Source organism: Gambusia affinis, linkage group LG07 (assembly GCF_019740435.1).
Source record: "Gambusia affinis linkage group LG07, SWU_Gaff_1.0, whole genome shotgun sequence".
Lineage (NCBI taxonomy): Eukaryota > Metazoa > Chordata > Actinopteri > Cyprinodontiformes > Poeciliidae > Gambusia > Gambusia affinis.
The window spans coordinates 29,332,355-29,354,743 of record NC_057874.1 but is presented as its reverse complement, the minus strand read 5'-3'; the positions used below and the strand labels follow the sequence as shown (position 1 = coordinate 29,354,743).

The 22,389-nt window shown below is 38.6% G+C and overlaps 1 protein-coding gene across 1 annotated transcript in view; it reads left to right on the top strand.

Moving 5' to 3' along the window:
- Positions 1 to 1,069: 1,069 nt before the first annotated feature.
- The window catches only part of rims4 (regulating synaptic membrane exocytosis 4), a 39,765-nt gene continuing 18,445 nt past the window's right edge, over positions 1,070 to 22,389 (top strand). Inside the window, exon 1 of the mRNA XM_044122097.1 lies at positions 1,070 to 2,211. Within this exon, the coding sequence (XP_043978032.1) occupies positions 2,115 to 2,211 (97 nt within the window). The 5' untranslated portion in view covers positions 1,070 to 2,114. The remainder of the gene's footprint in view (positions 2,212 to 22,389) is intronic.

Sequence of the window (22,389 nt, the reverse complement as noted above, 5' to 3'; positions counted from 1 at the left end):
GAATACATTGATGAATTATTTACAGTTATTGTTGCCATTGTATTACTGCTCCAGTAACTTTGTTCACTCTGGGTATTTTATTTTAACAGAAGTGATTCTCCTGGTTGAGGTCGAAGGTTTTGACAGAAAGGTCAACTATATTGACCTCAGATCTGTTCATCCCGCTTTAATCAAAGTCCAGTTCAGTTGTCTACAAAGTCTGGTTGGTTTGGTGTGAATGCTAATCAAACTCTGGTCTCAGTTTGATTAAAGTTACTCTGGTTTGGTTTGAATGTATGTGTGAACTCCAAATGGACCAGGGGCCAGTGCAGAACCAGGAAGTGGACTACAGCGCAGGGCATTCTGGGTAAATCCAATCAAAGCTAACGTGCTAGCCTAGCGCTAGCAGCAGAAATGTCTCCTGGTCTTCAGCCAAAGACTAAAGAGAAATCCTCCAACACTAAAATCTGACGCCTCCATCTTGTTTCCATCTGGTGAAGAAGGAAGTTTCTCTCAGTGTCTTCAGAAGTTTTTGTGTGGTTTCCTTCAGTGGTTGTTGGTGCAGCGCCCCCACAGGCCAGGAGGGGAACAGGTTGGTTTGGCTCAGAACCACAGCAGCTGCAGGTGGAGCAGATGATGGAGTTCTGGTTCCAGTAGAACCGGGTTGTCGGACCATCTGGTGTGAAAACTCCTTAGTGAACCTTTTGTTTCTGCATGTCGCTGGAGGAACTCTGCCCCCGTGCTTCTGTCTGTTCGCTCAGGCTGTTTGTTGTCCTCTCTGCCCCTTACAGCTGATTGAATGTCCCTTTCCACCGTCTCTACATCCTGAGTCAGGATGTTGTGTTGCTGCTTTTGTGCTCATTGTATCTGTGTTGTAATGCATGGTTTAAATATCTTTGCTGAAAAATGTTTGATCAATTAAAGGAGGCAGCAGAGAGACACTGTAAACTTGCACTGCCCTTCACCGCCTTGATTTCCTCCTAGCCACACCTATGTTCCCTCATCCACGTTTTGATTGGTCCAGCTGCCAGCAGCAGTCTGCTAACTCTCCCTCCTCCATCCTCCCTCCCTCTCTGTCTCTGCCGCTCACCAGTGAATGAATCCGCTCAGAGTCTCCCCGTTCCGTACGCAGCCTCTTCCTCTCTTTCTCTTCCACCGTTCTCTCTGTCCTTCCCTGCCTTTGGAGCAGACAGAGGAGCATCGGCACGGCAGCGGAGCCACACAGGAGCAACGGAGGAGCCTGGAAGCAAACGAGCTTCAGAACATTTCCAGCATCAACAGATGCATCCAACGTGAAACAGCTCCAAAGGCAGACCGGAGCAACAGATTGCTCTTTAGGTGCAACTGTTGCTGAAACTGATGGTGGCCCACCTGCTCTGAGACGAAGCTGGCATCTGCAGATTTGGGAAGACAATTTCTCTGACTGAAAGAAAAGCACTGACTCTGCCCAAAGCAGGAGGAACCAGCACTGCCAGGCGCCGAGAAGAGAAGTGTTTGACGGTTCATGCAGGGCGTGAGCATCACCTTTACCACGCCGTCATTCATCCTTTTGCAGAAACCAAAGATAACAAGTCATTTGGATGTGCAAAATAGATGGAGGATGTTAGTTCAGAGGTAAGCTGTGAATCGAGAAGAGCAACATCAAGTCTAATCAGTGCAAAGATGCAGGTAAGAGCCACCAAGTGACGCCAGTAAATCCAGCAGGAAATGACTTCTGGAGACCACAGAGGGTAAAAGAGCAGGATGTATGCAAGTACCTACTGAAAACGAAACCAGGAGACTCTCATTGACTGGCAGATGTTCTTCTCCAACAAACACTGTATGAACACAAAGAAAGAAAGCATTGGTATCTCGCTACACTACTTTCTTTTTTCTAGGATGTTTTGCACCAGTGGAGTTTGCTTCTTTCAAAGCATTCAAGCCTTTCCTCCTCCGTAACTTTTGCTGCAGCTACATCTGCGCCGATTTAAGTCGGTGTTGGCGTTGTTGTTCCGACTCTTCTTTTCGGGGTGAAGCGGATCTGCCGTGGGGGCAGCTGACAGCCGTCCAAGACGCCGCGAGCCGTACTCCGCGTGAAGAATGCCCAGCCGCGCTTGGCCAAGCCGGCCGACCCGGGCCCGACGGCGGGCCTGTACATGGAGAGATCGCAGAGCCGCATCAGCCTCTCGGCGTCCTTTGAGGCCCTCGCCATCTACTTCCCCTGTATGAACTCCTTCGACGAGGACGATGGCGGTAAGTGGGCATGAACACACACAGCAGGCCTGTTGCAATAAGCAGTTTGTCAATAAATCAATTAATAATTTAAAATGAACTCAATAATTTCCATTTGCACGAGTTATTGTTACTCTTTTTCTACCGAAAGCTGGATGATAAAAGTTTTCAGTCTGCTCTTTTGGTCGCCACTTTTTGAAGGACAATGTTGTCCTTCAAAAAATTTGTTTTGTTTATTAAAATGTTTTTCTGTTTGGGCTTTGAGTATTCTTATATATATATCATTGTGCCTTTACCATTAAATGACTTGAAAATGGTCTCAAAACAACAATATTATCGTTTATCGTGATAACATCTGGGACGATTTATCCCCAGAAGTAAATTGTCTTCTGGGGATAAGCAAAGCAATCTCATTTGTTGTAATATTTCTCGATCCATTCAGCTTATTGTTGGCCTGACTGTTTTCACAGTTCAGATGTTTTTAAAGGACATTTTAACTCCAATATTGGATCAGCATTTTTAAAGTACTTTGGTTTGGAAGTGGAGCCAAAATCTTCAGCTGATGAAAGGATTAAACCTGAATCTATCATTTATCCTCAGTAAAACTTTAACACCAGTTGATGATGAACCGTTTAGGATTTCACAGTATCAAACAAAAAGAAACTTAGATGAACTAACTAGTTGTTTCCTGAAGCGAATGATCCGTTTTCATGATTTGGGTCTTAGCTGAACATTTACCACAACTTTCCGAAAACAGACATTAATTTTTACAACCAGGTGATTCTACTTTAGTGACTTACATTCTGCTAAAACCGAGACATTTGGATAAGTTTAGAGGAAGAGGAGGAGCCTGTTGGTGTCTGAGTTTATGATGATGTAATGCTTTTTGATCTGGACTGGCATTATTGCTGAATTTTATTCCTCCTGGTTTGGTTTCACACTAATCTGGTCTGGAAAACGGCAGCAGTAGATAATCTTCTCGATGGAGTCTCATGCGGGAGATGAAGAAAGATTTTTACTTTCTTCATCTCCAGTGGTATTTAGAGCACATTATTCAAGGCTGGAACATGATGAAATGAAATGGTGAAACATCAGTAGGTTATAAACGTAACAGAAACGCCCAGTGGCTCGCAGAACGATTCGCACCCTTTGAACACATTTACAACAACTTCCTTTATTTTATTGGGATTTTATGTGATCGGCTCAGAAAGTTGTGCATAATTTAGAAAGTGGAAGGAAAATGACTCATGGTTTAGTTTTTTTTCACAAATGAATAACTGAAGAGTGTGGTGTGCTTTTTCACTCTGATTCCCTGAGTCTACGCTTTTTGTCTGTTTGCATGTGAATCTGAGGTAAAAACTCAGCAAAAACTGATTTTTTTTCTTTTTTTATTAATTGTTTTCAAATCATTTGCTCAGGCTTCATAGTTTTGTCATTCTGGTAAAAGATGTTCTGGAAATGTTGAGGATTAAAGGTATAAATATTCTAACCTTACCCTGCAGCGTCTCTCATGCCTGTGTAAGCGCTGCTTTTTGCTTCAGCAGCGTTTCTCGATCTGGCGCCGAGCGCTGCAGCCCAGCAGCTGATGCGCTGCGTGTGCAGAATGTCTCGATATTTATTATGGCTGCCATGTTAATCTCTCTCCCAGTCTAATGTTTCTGGGTGGTTCCTACTTTAAAGTGGCTTTCAGCACAAACACACATTCAGAACATTTTCTCGTTAACATCTTAGTCGTTGTTTTTATCAGGTTTTTATCAGGTCACCAGCAGACCAACCATCCCAGACACGCTGCTCCACCAACCCTCTGCTTGTCGAACTTCACCACATCCACAAACCTCCCTGGTCTCTTTCGCTCCTCCTTGGCAGCCATGCATCCACCATCACGTTTCTAACACGCCTCTCCTTCACACATCTACGCTGAGACCAGTTGTCTGTAAAAAGCTCCATTAGATTCTTGGATTCAGTTGTTTCCAGTCGTGTCCATTGTGGTCACTCCCAAAATCAGAACATCTTATTTTCTGCCTCCAAACCAGATTATGGTAAATCTCATTACTGTCATGTAAACCTTTTCTTTCATTCTTCCACTCAATGATTCTGTTCTCATTTTCATTGACTTTCATTCTCTCTGTTCCTGCTGGTTCTTAGTTTGATACGTCAGATCTTTGCAACCACAGATAATAAGCAGGTAGAAATGGTCAAACTGGATTAATATTGATCACATTTAAACTGCAGATATTACCTGGCAACGTTGGTGAAATCAGTGCAGTTGATAAACTCAGTGATCCTCTCAGTCCTTTGGAAGACGGGTCATCTTCTGGTGCCAGTTCTGCAGAACTTCAGTGCAGGTGTCCATGCAGCCAGAGAGGAAATCATCCCTCATCCCGCTTTGTTTGACAGAAATGGGCTTATAAAAAGATTCTGAACACCAAAGAGGTGACTGGAAATAACTTGTAACAAATAAAATATGAAGATCAATTCAGATTTATTTGTCTGTATGAAAACTAAATCTATAAAAGATCATTTAATTTCTTTGAAGCCATTTTCTGAACTGAATTAATGTTTTTACATGTTTTTTCTTCTTACAGATATGTCTCGTTTTAATTTTTAATATAATTATTTACTATAAATGACATTACTTTTAGATGTTGATTTTTTAAAATCCTTCCATCAGATGAAAATTTGCCTCTTTGGGTAAATCTGGCATATTTACGTGTTTATTAATAATTTATTAATTTACACTGCCCAGTTCATGAAATAAATAAAATTCATAGCAACTTTTTACAGCCTTTAAAAAGTTTTACACCTTGATCCCGGTAACGTACTGAAGCCCAGGAAATGTTTACCAAAGTATTTTTAAACTAACAAACAGAGACACACAGATGGTGTAAGAAAGAAAAAAAGATCAGGTCATTAGCAAAAGAGGTTTATTTTCATTGATTAAGATAAAAACAATGCTGAGCGTTTTGTTTGTGGAGTTTTGCTCCTTGCAGGTTTTATGATGCTGTCCGGACACAGATTGTGAAAACAGGCTTGATGTGCTCAGATACACAGATGATGCTCAGCAGCTACACACAGATTTGACAGAAGTGAATGAGGTAATCAGAGCGAAGCGGCAGGCCGTGGTTTGTGGCTCTCAGACTAATTAAATGCTAATATGGCTGCTGATTGTGGCTGACTGCAGCTAAATAGAGGCCTGATTGCAGGTTAATTCTCGCTCTCCGCCTCTCTGTCTCAGCGTCTCTCTGCCAGACTTTCATTCTCTCCGAGTCATTTGCCCTCCATGATTTGAAAACCCGGTTTGCAGGTTAATTCTGTCCTTCCTTCACAAATTGCCTTTTAATTGCTTTACCTCTTGTTTTCTCTCCAGTCCCGTTGCTCTCCCTGGTCCCGTTCATGCCTGCGTTTGAATCCGTCTGCGGCAGAACTCATAAAGTTGAGATTTGGTTTTAATGCCTCAGACATGAAATGAGATCAAGCACCTCTGAGGGAAACGCGGCCAGGCTGTGGCCACTTCTTAGCAAAATGTACAAGAACGAAACTTTGACTATAAATAAATGATCAACTGCTGGTTTGTGCACTGCTACTCTGAAACCCACATTTATTCATACTGGCAACGTGACTGTGAGATTTCTAAACCATCCACTGTGTTAGATTAATTTAACTTATGTAGCGTTTCTAGTTTAACTTGGGTCTGTCACAATAACAAACTTTGATAAACCATAAATTGCCCCAGAAGTTATTGCAATAACTGATAATATTGTTGTTTTTGAGACCATTTCTGAGTAATGTAAAGGTAATAATGCAAGAACTCAGTCTCAAAGATCAATAAACGTCTAACACTGCAACTGGAAGACATTTTAAACGTCCACAATGAATAAACAACAAATAAAATGAACATAGTTATTTAATTGTGCTATAAAATAGCCTGGAAAACACATAATAGTGCCTCTTTAAGCTCAGCAGCACATTGAGATCACTGGATGTTTGTAGTGTTCAATAGGAATAAAGACTTAAATAAAATACTACACAAAGTGAGAATAAAAGTGGAGCATAAGGCATTTTATAAATCACTGGACTTCATATTTAAACTAAAATATGAGGCTGCAGACGATAATAAATTAGAGTCGGCTCTTAAAAAGTTAAAAGGTACAGAAATCACAGCACTATGCAGGCAACTATTTTTAGGTGAACTTTCCCTTATTGATCCAAAATAACTTCTTAAATGACTTCAAGTCGTGATAAAAGAATAAATGAGAATAAACGTATTAGTGCTCATGTCTCTAATCTCTGATGATGGCTCCTCTCACGCTGCCTGCTGTATGTGGCATCCAGCACCTCAGGTGTTTGATTTCTACGTGACAGACTGACTGTGGAGATGAATCACCTGCCTTGAGTCGTAAACGTAAGACATGACAAATTGAATGTTCACTCAGGCAGCCATCGATCCGCCGTTTCATCGCCCTGATCAGCATTCAGCACCTCAGGGACAAACGTGGAAAGATTCCCAGGAATCTAATTCGTTTCTAAAAATCAGAGCTATATTTGGTCTCTTTCTCATGTTTTACTTCTCATTGTCAGTTTTCACACTTTTTTGTTGAATGTACACTTGTTGCAGTCAGCTGTGTTCCTGTGCATGAAAACGGAGCGAGAAAGGAGAGAGAAGTGTTTGAGTTTAGCGCCGTGAAGCTTTAAAAAGCCAAGTTCTGCTTTCCTGATGGGTTTATTCCTGTTTGGCTGCTGAATTATGACCTGAGGCAGCAAATCAAACTGGTTTTATTTCACCATTCTGGGAAACATTATTCACTTTGTAGGACGGTTAGGAAGTGAATGTAGCTAAACTAGACCTTCATCCTTTATAGGATTTCTGATTGCTTTAGGTAAAATAAAAATAAATAATTCTAAACACTGAACTTCAATGTTCAAAGATAAAGATAAAGCAGAATCGCAGGCTTTGATTTTATCCTGTTATCTGTCATTTTGGCTGAATAGACACAGAAAAACAGGCGTTTGGGGTGAGAATGTGATAAAAATATCAGCGTTAAGCAGAAATAATTCAGCGAGAATTTCTGAAATTCAAATTTCAAATGAAATGAATCCAAACCAAACAGTTCAGATGTGGAACCATAAATTTATGCTGCAGATATAAAATATTAATTGAATTATTTCTGGAAAAATTTAGCTGTTTGTTCAAGTTCTGCAAATTTTAGCTTTAACCCTCTAATGCATGATAAACTGACTAAACAGTTTTCCATGAGTGAATCTTTTTGGACCCGTTGAAATTCAGACACACTTCCAGGCGGTTTTATCAAATATATATTCAAACTATGCTTGAAACATTTTAAAGGAATTAAATCTGGATAAAATCTTGTTTTCTGAGTGATATTTATTGAGAGATAATTTCTGGCAGGTTTTTGGACAAAATGTCATCTAAATATTTATCAAACAGTTAGAAAAACTAATTTCTTACTTTCAGAAATTCGCAGGAAGAATTTCAACAATAATTATTGAAGTAAAAAGAGTTTCTGAAACTTTCAGTGTCATTAAGCTGAGTTTATGGTTTAATGTGAGTCTGCTGCAAAACAGAAACTATTTATTCTGATGAAAATGTAAATATCTGAAAGAAAAATATTCTCCATGGAGAGTTATTCTTCATCTCTTTTTTTAGTTATACTCCTTTAATGTAATATGACTCAAAGAGTTGCAGCTGATTTACTTTATTTTCTGTAAGTGGATTCTCTCTTCTGTCACTTTCTGTGAATTGAAAACTTTGATTAATTCATATTTTATTTATGTCTTAACTTTATTTTCTAAACTTAAACCATGCAGTGATGGAAGCATAAAGATAAAAATAAAGGAGAGCTGGAAGGCTCCTCCCTTACTGGGCTGCTGAATGTTGTTAATATAGGAGCCGATAATGAGACAGAAATTCATACGAAGCTGAAGTCAAAGAGTTGCAGCGTAGTGAGGAAAAAGATGTCAGACGGAGAGAAAACAGAGAAATCTCTTGAGTTCTTCTGAGCCGAAGAGACGACCCAGAAAAGTCAGGATTAAAAAATGGACCGCTTGGAAAGGAGGTCTATTCTGTAGGGAGGAGGAAGAGGAGGAAGAGGAGGAAGAGGAGGAAGAGGAGGAAGAGGAGGAAGAGGAGGAAGAGCAGGAGGAGGGAAATGGGGTAAAGGGGAACTGCAGGTGTTCATTTGTTACACTGTGTGGCAGTCAGGAGGGCATTTTTCACTGTGTTGTAGTTTAATCCAGGAACAGCAGCTGTGCTTGTTTCCCACCATGAACTCCAAAGCTGCAAAACGCAGCAGTGCACATCAGCGGCTCCACTTTCCACTGAGACGTTAAAATATACACCAAAGAGAGCTGGGGGGGCGGGGCTTACAGCTACAGCTACAGAAACATGAGACATGGGTTATTTCAAATGAAATATTTAGTTCTTAGAATGTTCTTCATGGCTGATCATAAAACATTAAACATTATGTGCTAAACCTTCCTGAAATTTATTTAAAGAGGAAGTATTATATGTTTTGCAGACACACTGTGTAAATTTTTACTTAAATAATTAAGTAGCCATGTTATCTTCAGTTGTTATAAAAATGTGATATATTTTAGATATGACTCAAAATAAGTTTGCTGATGTAACGCCTTAAAATCGGGCCTCTGTCTCTTTAAGAAGCTCCTGTTCTCTCTGAATCTCCGCCTTCAGGAAGTCTTCCCAACATGGCTGCTCTGTTAACAATGATATTAACTGTTAACCTAGTTTAGTCAAAGGTATGGAGAAATGTGTGTTATTTTTGATTTAACAAGCTCCAGTTTCATCTCTGTTGGCCAGAGAGACTCAAAATCTGGTTTAAATAAAAATCAGGAGTGTTCCCTTTAATATGATGCCAAACACTTTGACAAACGTCCAACTGGACACGCACCAGAACCAAAAACCAGAATTGTCCAAAGGGATTGTTGAGCTGTTTGCATCCTGATGGTGGATGTTTTCTGATCACAGAGTGAATAATCCTGCAGAGCAGGAAGCAGCAGAAACTGACACAAGCTTTAACAGGAGACAAAACCAAACAAAAGGATCCGTGAGATTTAAAAGTGCAATCAGAAAATGATTCACTTAGTGGCCCAGCTGGTGGAGAGCCGGGCTTTGTGTGGCGGTGACAGGAAGAAAACGTGAACATGTTGATCCAACAAGCTTCCACATCACAACCTGTCTCTGACGACGGCTGAAATCCTCTCCTGCTTCAGCACACACAACATTCCTCTGGTCTGTCTTCTGATGGTGAAGTATAAATATTAGTCAAGAGTAAAACTAGATTATTGGAACTATTTTTTCTTCTCATCCGGTATCTTCTCTCCCTCCTTTCTTCTGTAAACTCACTGATAAACATCGTCTCCGTTTTCTGATCTGACTGCTGAGGATCTTTGCTCTTTTATCTGCAGACTCTGTTATGATTTTCAGCAGCAGACTTCAGGGTTTGACCTGCTGAATTCATCAGTCAGTGACATTAGATTATTTAATTAGATTATTTAATTGATACGCAAAAAACAATTCAAAATAATTACATTCTTCATGAATCCTACTTCAGGTTAACTTTTTGTTCCACAAACCATCGCCTTACTCTTTTTAGCTACTTTTCATTTGTGTTCATTTTCTTTTAATTCAAAAATAAAATGTAACAAATGTTGATCATAAAATACATGAACAGTAAATCCTCTGATGTGGGTTTAAACTGAATGTCCAGATTTATGTCCAAGACCTTTACAGGGATTACAAAGAAATTTAACTTTTTCACACTTTGTCTCGTTAAAACTCTGGGATCACTGGAAGTTCATGCAAATATTTGAAATGTGCAGAAATGGAACATAATCTCAAATAAAAAACAGAAAAACATTCAGTTGGAAAAACGTGTTCTGATTTTTTAGAAAACCAAAGCAGCAGCTTTAAGGATGCAGGAACACAGAGACAAACCTCTCCCATTCCTGGTCCTGCAGAAAGATCAAGTTTTATTGGAGAGACGTTTTGGAGAAGATTGAAACAATTTTGGATCTTAAACTTCAACAACCCGCCATGTTGTTGCTGCTCGGTGCCGTTCCTGAGAGTTGGAACATGTGTGACAAATTATTAAAAATCTTCAGTGCTACAGTCAAAAAACTGATCACTGGGAAATGGCTTCAACCCGACCCAGCAGCTGTAAAGAACTGGCTTGAACTGGTGGACCAAACCCTCAAAATGGAAAAATTAAGGTTCATGCTGAGACTGCAAGCGGACCTTTACAAAAACAGACGGAGCAAGTGGACTAGATTTGTAGAAAACAATAACTGGATCAGGTCTCTTGTACTGTCACTTTAAATGCTGCTCAAAAATCCAAAGACTGGGATGTAAATTTATTTTTCATCCTGTATCTTTGTCAGAATGTCAGTAAATCTTCTTGTTGACAGTTTTTCTGCTCTGTCCTCTGTGTGTCATTGTTTAATTGAAACATAATCAATAAACATGTAGTAAAAAAAAAAACAACAGAAAAACGTAGCGTTAATAGATTTAAACTTGTTTTCACTTCCTTTAGTTGGAGGAGCCTGAATGCAGTTTAACCTGAAACTATTCACCTCAACAAATTTAGATTAAAAATATCATCAACTAAAACATTGATAGAAATGACACAAAGAAAGATTTCAGAGTTTATTCAAATAAACCTTCATATTGTGTGAGTTTAGTTTACTAATAATGAACGCTTAATACTTACCTTATTGAATAAGGACCCAAACTATCTGGAAGTTTACCAAGTAAATAAATAATATCTACAACAATCACATGTCTGGCCTGTAAAACAGCAGAAGTTTGTATTTTTCTGTGTTTGCATGTGCAGCAGCTCTTCCATGTTTCAGCAGGAATAAATAAATACAAACAGTTCTGGCTGCTTTACGGGCCGGATGGCCGTCCAAAAACATCGGAAAACAGAAGGAAGTAAATTTTTCTGAAAGGTTTTTCTCTCATATATCCTGACAGTTGGCTTTTGGTATTAAATGCATTTATTTAAAGCAGATGGAAATGGGCCGGAAATTAAGGTGAGAATGTATAAATATTCAATGCACCATGTGGAAGTTTTTCAATTTAGTCTTTTATGAAATTTATATTCACTCTGTTACTTTAGAGAAACAACTTAAAGCGGAGCATTTGGAGAGAGTTTGTATTTTTTTTGTGCACTTTTAAGCTCATCTGAACTGAAGATTCCTTGAAAACTAACATTATTTTTTAAGTTTCCTCACTCAGTTTACTGTAATTTATCACAAATTTATCAAGTAACACAGGGGCGTCCAAACCTGGGACAGAATCGTCCATCCAGAAGAACTGGCAGCTGAAAAATAAATAAAAGAAAACTGAAATTCAGCAAATAAAATAGTCAGAGTTTTTGCAGAAACCTCCGTCAGTAAAAAGCTCTAAAAAACATGGTTCTGTTATTATTATTATAAAAGTTTTGTGACAGAAACACACATTTTTTCTGCATTATGATGTTGGTAATAATTTCACCCTGATAGAAAAATAAAATCTCAGTGTGTCATTCTCAACCTGCTGTTGGGGGCCGCACAAACTCAGTCCACGGACCACAAACGGCCCCCGGGCCGTGGTTTGGACACCCCTGACGTAACGCCTCTTTTGGAAGAAAACAAAATCTTTCAGGCTGGATTGCTATCAGTGAATCCAACCTGGACAACAAACACAGACGAGTTCAATCCCTGGAGATGGAACGGACCGGCTGCCCTGTAACCCAGAACATTTCAGGTTCTGTTGGTTCCCATCTGAACTGAACTCATCGCTGTAGCATAAAAATGCTGTTTGCTGTGAAAAGATCCAGGCTTCATGAGGCTTAGATGTTATAAACACAGACAGAAGATTTTGTACTGAAAGTTGTCATAAAAACCCAACAGAACCCAACAGAACAGTTTTCAGACGCTCTTCATTAGATTCTCTGTCTGGAAGTAAATTATCTGTGGTTGTTATCAAGCCTTATTAACGAAGCTAATTGAATCTGATGTTGCTGTAATTTGCTGACTTCGCCTCCCGTGTGTTCAGACATCAGAACATTTCAGTTTCACCAGAACCCTCCGTCACCGAGACATCCAGGATGAGACTAATGGCCTTTTCTGTTAAACACCTTATTTACAGACAGAACAAAGTGCATTAGCCGTTGTGGAGCAGCTCCTTCCAACTGACTGGGCCGTGATGTGAGCGTTCCTCTGAAGTACTGAGGCATGAAGCTGTAAAAGAAACACTTTCCTCCTCCAGCTGTATTTTACGGCTAAATGGAGCCTGGGGTTTTTCAGCAGCGTGTTGTCTGTTCCTCACAGCTTATGAGCGTTTGGAAAGAATCAAAGCATAAAATTTGCTGTCATTATGAAGCTTAAAGATACAAACACTAAATCTGATATTGCTCTTGAAGGATTCCTCCATTTTCTGCACATCTGGTCGTTTAAAACTCTTCACAGTTTAATGCGACTTTGTCTTTGACTGAACAACAGCAAAACCAATTCAACTTCCTTCACATATCTTGTGTTTCAGTGTCTGTGTTAATTTATCCTCTTTGGAAAACTTGTAGTTGGAGAAAATCCAATGTTTTGTGTATATCATGTGGCTTTTTCTTTCCACCTCATGGGAGAATAACAACTGGGTGGAAATGATATTCTATTTGAACAAAGAAACAATGAAACCTTGAAACATCTGAGAGTCCAATTCAACAACCAAATGCTCTAAAGCACAGACTCTGTTAAAGTCCAGTCCTCCAGGGTTAGGGTTACGCTGTCCTGCAGTGTTTGGATGAGCCACAGGTACAAAATGACCTCCTGACCTCCTGCTTGTGTAGATCACTTCTCAGACCTTAATGACCTGATTATTGTGTTCAGCTGCAGCAGAGAAACATCTGAAGGTTGCAGGGCAGCGGCTCCAGGACTGGAGTTTAACACCCTGATCTAAAGGCTCCAGAGTTTTACTTTTTCCTTTGGCTCCTCACTATAAGGTCACTTACTGTTTTTCTCTTATGGCTCACAAAGCATCCTGTACGTCTTGTTTTAAAGAAGCTATTAGAAGATGATTTTTATCAGCAGATTGCCTCATTATGGGTTTAAATAAAGAAAAGTTCAACAGGTTTTCTATGATGGAGGATGAACAGAAGATCAATCAGGAGAAGTTGCTGAAACAGCATCTTTAGTTCATGCAGGTTTGCTCTGCATGTTTTAGATGTGCCCCTATTTCAGAGCAGCTGATCCAAATGATTGCATGACCTGTTCTGCAGGCATCAAGTGCTGCAGAAGCCTGTTAATCACTCATAGATTCAATCCAGGTGTGCAGCAGCAGGGAGACACTAAAACATGCCGGGTAGGGGGGCCTGAGGACTGGAACTGAGAAACACTCAGTTAGATGAACATGTTCATGGCCGAGTTAGAATAAAACCTGACAAATTTCCAGGCAAAGCTTCCTACCATTAAATACCGTTATAATAAATTGATATTTGTTTGGGTTTTTTTCGGAATTTTTGCGAATCAGTTCAGTCACTGGAAGGAAATGTGAATATTTTCCGATTTTCCACCTGAAAACATCCATTATTTCTGGACACATCATATTTTATCCTGGAGAATGTCAGGGACTGTGGAGTTGATGTCATTTGGTGGATTTTAAAATCTGTGAAAATGTTCTGACTGCATATTGTTGTGCAATCAGGTGTGTGTACATCTTTCCTAAAATGTTCAGTTTATTTCTCCTGTTAAAGTGTTTCAATCAGTAAAATGTTTGCTACCAGTTTAATAAAACACTGCAGCATGTTGATTTATGAAAGTTTTGTTTTCTCTGGTCAGGTTCAGTTAACATGATATCAGGTTTTCATGTTGTATAGCAGGAGAACATGAGCTTAAATTTGATGTTATTTCATCGTGAATCTTTCACATCCTGTCCTCCATTTCACCTCATTTGCTTCAGGAAAATGAAGGAACCTTCCTGAGGAAAACATGCAGTGCTGAATTAGTTTGGTATTCTGATAGAATAGAAGGATATTCATCTCAAAAGACACATGTGAATTAATTTTCCTGCTTCATTACGTTGTTTAAAGCCACCAACGTAAGAAGAGTAAAAAGTAAAAACCAGCCAAGGCCGGCTGCAGCAAAGGTTGGTTCTCTCAGGGAAAATGAATTTTGGCTCAGATGGAATATAAAGATCAGTTAATCAGTTTGTTAAATTGCCCCAGTGACAGAGCACTTAATGTTCAGAAGAGCAGAAATGTGTCATCGTTCTCTTATTATTGTGCTTATGGATGCTGTCATCCCTCTGGTCGATCTCTCTCTGTCTTCCTCTCTCTGCTGTCACTCACATTCATCCTTCTACTTATTAATTTGGGCTCCATCTCTTTTGTGTTTTGCCATCTTGACAGATTTTTTCCCTTTGGGTCCCTCCTCCTCTTCCTGTTTGCCTTTCTCTGCTTCTTTCTGTCAACATATAACCAGCGACGGTATCTAAGTTCATATTTCATATGTTTAAGTTTAAATCCAAGCAGTTAGAGGATTCTGTTTTAAATATTGTTTAATGTGATGGAGATGTTGTGACATTATTCCAAATATGAGTGAAGCAGAAATACTTTTACATTTTTTAAATTTATTTTTTAATGTACAATAAAAACAAAACTGAGGCAGTGATTTAGAAAAGGAAATATGAAACATTTTAATTGGAGATTTGAGATTTTACACTTAAAATGAATATTTAAACACATTTAAACAGTTTGGGATCTGAGAATCAGCAGCTGGGTTTCTATCTGTGTGTTTATTAAAGATTTTATTTTTGGCTTAAAATATTTAATGCACCAAAGTGGAGATGAAAACACTTTCCCATCCTGGATCAAAACTCGATACAGTTAGAAGAAAAGCTTCTAAAATATGAATAAAGACAAAGGTGGAATAAATTAATTAACTGAGTGGTTTTTCAAAATAAATTTAATATCCACTCTCTCAATAAGCTCTTATTTGAAGGCGTGTTCCAGTCATCAGTTGCAGTGATATTTCTCTTGCTGATGATCTAAACTTTTATTTTGTTCTTCTCAGTCTCGTTACGGTGCAGCTGTTGCTGCTTCAGCAATTCGACTCAGAGAAACAACAAAACAAACTAAATAATGAGAAGTTTCTGCAGGTTTTAATTCAGAAAGAGGCAGATCTGCTCGGCTGCTCCAACGTCAGAGTGACTTTTAAAGCTGCATGGAGCCACAGTGTTGGTTAAATACATGAAGGAGCCAGAAAGCCTGGCACGTCACCAGTTAATACTTATTGCAGTCCAGGAAGTTCTTTGCTTTGTGAGAACACATTTTTTGCAGAGCACTCAGCACTGCTGTTATTTATTAAAATGATCTGAAAAATGCTTACCTACCCATGAGGCAATTAGCTCTACGTCTGAAACGTTCTGCTCTGTCCGCCTTTTCTGCTGCCAAGAGGTTTTAACAGGCTGCCTCCTATTCATCTCCGGCCTTAGTCATCACCAGTCATCATCTGTAGCGCTTCAACCAGGAAAGTCATTTCTGTTTTTAGTGCTTCACAGGATCCTCTCCCTCAGACAAGCAACTTCTGCCAGATTTTCTCTTTCTGTAATGAATAAGCCGACGGTGGAAGAGCAAATCTACACGATACGACCACTGTTAAAACACTTCCTGTCTTCTTGCTGCAAAAACATAAACTAGACCAAAGAACGTCTGGATTTCTTTGTCATAATGTGAACTAACAGATTGGGGCAGTTAAATTTAGCTCAAACAAATCTTCCCTCAGGCAGCTTTAGATGTCTGTGTCTTCTTCCTGAGCTCAGGGTGATAAATTAGGCCAAGCTAAAATATTTCTGCTGCTTTTTTTCCCTCAATGTGGCCCAAAGGAGGAGAGTTTTTAACCCTTTCTACCACATGGAGGTGAACACCGCCTCTGGTGTGGAGCAGACCGTTTTAAAAAATGGCTCAACATGTCTGCATGACAGCAACAAAAAAAATGCAAAAATCAAACAAGAACAGAACATCCATGCTTAAATCCATTTTTTTCTGTCCTAGATGGAGGTGATACAGTTTCATATGACTAAGATGTGAGTCATGAATTGATTGAAGACATCTTATCAAAGACGTCTAGACACCACAAAACGCAGATCAGTCAAATAAAAGGCTTCTTTCTGTCTTATTGAACTACAATCTTCTCTGAAGCCCAAAACTTGACTTGTGGCAAAAAGCAGTGAAATAAAAAAGGGTTTGAATGACGACAAATCAGCAGACATGGATGTTGGTTTTCAGTTCCAAACAGCAGAGATTCAAATCTGAACCAACAGAAACTCATCTGCTCACGTTGTGACCAACAGTGCAGCTTTAGAAAATTTATCCAAGCAAAAAGATTCTTTTGCTGAATCTATTGCAGAAGGTTTGCTAAAGTCATTCTGTTCAAATACAAACATCTAGACTGTCCAATATTTGGGTATTTAAAGTGATGATTTCTATGGAAAGAAAATCTCTGATGAAGTTGTTTTGAAGTCTTAAACTTTTACTTCAGGCTGGACAAAGAAACGGTCGATGTTGAAATGTTAGAACTCGGGAGAAAAGACAAAGTGAACAAATAAATTAAAGTTAGAGAAATTAGAAATTAGAAATTAGAGTTAGGAAAAATGTGATTGTTTTCTAGAAAAACATCGATTCTCCAGCAATAAAAAATTAGATGAGCCTTAGAGAGGGGGTCAATAAGTTTAGTTTGGAGAAAAGAAAGAACATTTTTACTAAAAATAATAATTAAAGAGAAGATTTGTAATTTTCAGGGAGAGATTCTGATATTTAGTGGTTTTAGGTGGGAATCCCATCTGGGTTCTGCTCTAAGAGGCTGAACTCAGAGTCAGTGTGACACAGCTGGATACTGCAGGTCAGTTACTGAGAGGAGTCTCACACACACACACACACACACACACACACACACACACACACACACACACACACACACACACACACACACACACACACACACACACACACACGCACACACGCACACACACACACACACACACACACACACACACACACACACACACACACACACACACACACCCACACACACACACACACACACACACACACTTAGACATGGCTTCTGAGGGTCAATTGAACACAATCGGAGTGGGGAGTTCTGCTCCTGGTGCGTTCCTCAGAAAAAGTGGCAGCTTCATATCTCTAATGAAAATAATTGATAAAGACTTTTTAATTTCCTGCCTGATTAATTTGTTATGTGTAATGAAAGTAAAAGTAGAATATTGTTCAAAACTAAAAAAAGAATACATTGTAATAATATAGAACATTTTATAATAATATTAAATCTAGTTAGCTTCAAGCTAAGTAGTTAGCAAACTGGCTTTGAACAAAATATTTAGTTATTAAACTAAATATTTAATTTGCAAGATAAATATTTAAGTTGAAGCTAAAGCCTTGGCTAATATGCAAATTGACTTGTTGATATTATCTGTCAACAAGTATAATACATCAAAAAATATTAACATGCAAAATATTTAATTTTCAAGACAAATATTTAATTTGAAGCTACTTTTTTTTTTTTTTAGCTAATATGCAGATTAACTTGCTAATAACTGGAGATGGACTATCAAAATAAAATGCATCAGACAAACAATGATGCTAATAAATAATCTCTGGCTGGTGAGGAGACGCTGTTATTGTTGGCTGCTTTCATTTGTCCTCTTCTGGTTATCTGCATATTAGCTGAATGTTTAGCTAAATATTCAGGTTGAGGCTAATTATTTAGCTTGCTAGTTATTTAATTTGGAGCTAAAATTTTTGCCTTTTAACTAAATATTTAGTTTTAACTATAAATCAATGACTAACATAGTGAAAATGTGTTTTTTCTTTTCTTTTCTTTCACAGGCTAATTATTGCAGTTCATTTTTAAATTTCCAAACGGCCTCGTTGATTCATTTTAAATATCCATACCGCTAAAATTATCTCTGCAGAAGCGTCTGTCTGCGAGCAATTTAGGCCACGATGTGTGACCTACCTTGCGAGACGAGGTAGGTCACACCTTGTCTCACAGTCTTCCTGTCAGTCAGTGAAGTTGGCCAGATAAGTGGAATGAATGGAGAGCGGCTATTTCGGTATCCGTTCTGCTTTCATTAATGTCTCTCTGCTGGGAGACAAACTAATGAGTCCTAGCTCTGTGCTTCTTCATCACAACGTTTGTGCGTCACCTTCAGACATTTTTTGTGCTACATCACAGCGGGCGCTCCACATTGCGCGCTGTGAGCTACATTCACGCAGGAGGCTATTTTAGATTGGAGTGGGTTTCAGTTTCTTTCCTTTATTACAGCCACACAGAGGATCAGACTCGTACTGATATGTAAATATATTTGACATTTAGGGTATTAGAGAAAATTGTGTTCACCTTTTTAAAAAGTGTAATTAATCTAAAATCACATTAGATGGAAATTACACAAGGAATTATGAAATCACAGCCTTATAAAGATACACAGAGACTCAACTGCTTTTTAACCTTTACTAGATTCTGGGAGTTTGGACAACCCAGGACTGACCTGATTGGGGGAATCAGAGCAACAAACAGGACAGAAAACATTACGCTGTAGTAAAACTGCACTAGACTTACGACCCTGAACATCTGGAGACAAATAAAACACAACAGTTGGCAGAAAGTGCTGTGGATTGGCTTTCCAAGCAGATGCAGACCGGCCAACATCTGGCGACCTTAAGCCTGCAAATCCTTCTGTTTCAGGGTAATTGTTTAATATGAGTGAAAACATCAGCTGGACCACTTTACAAAAGATAATAATGATGATAAGCTGTTCTAGCAAAAATAATAAACATCTAAGGCAGTCTATCTCAAACTGTGGTCGGCGGGCGCCCCCTTGTGGTCCGCGGGGTACTGCATGTGAACGACCGTTTATTTGCAGTGATGTTAGCTTAAAGTGCGACGCTACAGCTAGCTTAGCAAAGGATTGCGTTTAAAAATAACGATGGATAAATGGCTTTAAATGAGGTCGCTCACTGGAAAACCTGATGATGCCGGTGGAAAGAACACAAGGCCAGGAATATTTATGTAATCAGAGGAAACGAAGTTACACTGCTGAGAGTTTCGGTTCAGGAACGATTCGATTCCTTGGAACGACTCTATATCGTGAGTCTCAGTTGGTCAGAACTGTTCTTTGTTGTTTATGATTTTGGTTGCTTATAATGCTCTGTTCATAACTACTGTTATTTTTTATTTAATTAAAAATTATATTAAAATAATTAAATAAAAATAGATAAATACTATTGATAGAAATTCGTGGATACTTTTAAATGCAATGGTGCAGAAAATGAGTTTTGTTTCTGGCAAAGCAACTCAAGTCCATTTTTCTTTTATCGTGCTCCTAAATGACCAATATAAGCACAACAATGCACACAACACTTGGTAGGAAAGAACAACTTATATTTTCATTTCCATGTGTCTGACATCAGAATCTGTAAGTAACTCAAAATGCCCCGAGTAGACGTGTTCATGGATAAACAAAGAAAACAGCAGACTAATATTTTAATTTCAGATAGTATATGTTAGCATACTGTTTTATTGTGGAGGAATTTCAAGTGAGGTGATCCGTGAGTGTTTGTTAAATAAGTTAATGGTCCTCAGCCTGTTTGCATAAGCAACATAATGTCTAAAGATCTTTTCTTCATTGCTTGTTATTTTTATTCTTGTTTAGAGAGAGAAAATAGAAAAGAAAAGATTAATGTCCATCCCCTCCACTCCAAATATTCCCCAAATATTCCTCACTGTCCAACAAGAAAATAAAACATTCTTCCCTTTCATTGTTTTTGATTCTCGGTTTCTATTGTAAGCGAGAAGAGATGGTGGTTTTAGCTTCATTGTTTGTGACTTCTTGAATTAACAAACATGTTTTGTGACTGTATGAGCAAAGCCAATCTGTAGCTCTGCAACAAAAACGTATAAAAATGCTGGCAGGCGGACAGCGGCGTAGTTAAAGCTTTGCTGGTCCCATTTAGAGTCACAGACAAACAGAATCAGCCCACAAATGTTACAAATAAGAAACCTGTCAGCCCTTTAAGCACTAATCATGTATCCTGATTGCCTGGTAAGATTGCCTTTCGCTCTGATTCTGCTATCGGATGCTGACTTGGATTAAGGTGAACAGCGTTAATGTCCCATCAGTGTCCTGAACCAGTTGCTCAAAAGCTGCTGCTATCAACCCGTAATAAGACTTATACCACACTACTTTGCTTTATAAAATTCATGTGACGGATGCGACTGAGCAATTTTGCAAAGAGTAATTGGCAAAAATCGATGTCACAGGTGTGAAAAGCTGGTGGAGACAATTTAACAGACGTCCAGGTGAGCCTGGTGTTAGAATCTTTGAGAAACATGGACGGTATTGTTCAAAATTTTGCACAAATTTGTAAGAAAAAAATGCCATTAAATTACATTAAGTGTGGTTGTAATGTCACAAAATATAAAAATAATATATGCACAAATACTTTTGCAAGCCGCCCCAGAGCAGTCAGCAGTTATCAGGAGAGTGAGTGAAGGTCTGCACAGACAGCAGGTTTTAGCTTTGAATGAAGGGAAATATGTGGAGAGAGAATAAAGTGGCAAAATGTTTAAACCATCCGATGTTAAAAAGTCGTTTCAATGCTCAGGGTTAGGATCCAGAGCACCCAAAAACATTTCCTCTAACGTAGCAACGCTTCAAGTAACAGTAAAAAGTAGCCAAGAAATTATTCAAGTCTACTTGGTAAAAAATCACCTCAGGTACCGATCAACTGATCAAATGAATATTTAAAAATTACATCATCAGACAGACAAAAATATAACGTTAAATGGAAATGTTGCTATTTTAAGGACAAAAGTGACAACAATTCATACAAGTTACAAGAACTAACAAAAAAAAAAACATTTTTCCAAATCATTTTTTTTAATGCAAAATTTAGAAAACTTTAACATGTTAACAATCTTAAAACATGTTTGTTTTTCATTCAGTGGGTAGAAAATACAGAAATCTTACTCAAGTAAGAGTAGAGATGCTTTCTAATAAAATTACTCAAGTAGAAGTAAAAAGTACAGCGTAGTGAAAACACTCCTAAAAGTATATTTTTTACTCGAGTAAATGGAACTAGTTACTATCAAACTAAATCCTGAATGTCTGATTCGTCGGTGAATAGAAACCATCTGGGCTTCTTGACTGATTCCTCCTGAAATGATTTATTTTCCTTTTCTGTTAATGTAAAAATAAATCTGCTGTTAAATTTCAGTTGAAATTAGAGTTTTTCATCAGTGACTTTCTTCATCAGTATTCACAGAATGTGTTTGTGTTCAACCACAACAGCTACATAAATATTAAAAAGCAATGTTCAGGTTTTAATAAATCACAGTATCTGTCATTCAAACAGGAAGAACATGACATTTGGAAAAGATAAAAACCCAGAAAATCCCGACATTCTGATGAAAATCTGTGTTTTTCTGTCATCTAACAGAAATAGAAAGGGCATTTACTCTTTGAGACTCATGAATCTGACTTTACCTCGTAATGTTTGTCTAACTCTGGTCTCTGGTCCAACTCTGAGTTTCACTGATGATACAGAAACAGTCGCAGAGCTGAAGCAGTAACCCAAATCTACCAAAGCGCCGTCCCACAAGAAGGTGACAGAAATAGCTCCATTCTGGGTCACGCTTTAATAACTGCAGAAGTAACTTCCTAACTCGCTGCTTCATTCTGGCTGAAGCACCGAGTGAACTTCATTTCAAACTTCTGAAATCATTCTTTGAGATTTGTTTGGCGTCTCTTGAATTTTTTTAAACCCAACCTAACCTCGGGTTCCCTCACCTTTATTGCTAAAAAGACGCTCATCGTGTTGAGAACTTCTTGATCTTTTTATCTGCAAATATCCTTTGGGTCAGAGAAATGGCCAGTAAAGTTAGCCGCTCATTGATTTTGTGCTCTACTTTGCAACAAGATGTACTTTCCTGATCTAAAGAGGGACTGAACCCTTCGTCCTTTCTCCTGTTGAAGTCACTTCTCGTCTTTCTTTCAGCGGACAGATCAGGTCACAGCAGAGAAAACACACAAACAGCTGAAACTGAACAGCAGATGCAGGAAAATAAATCCTCAACACTGCAAAAACACAAAATCTTAGCAAGTAATTTTGA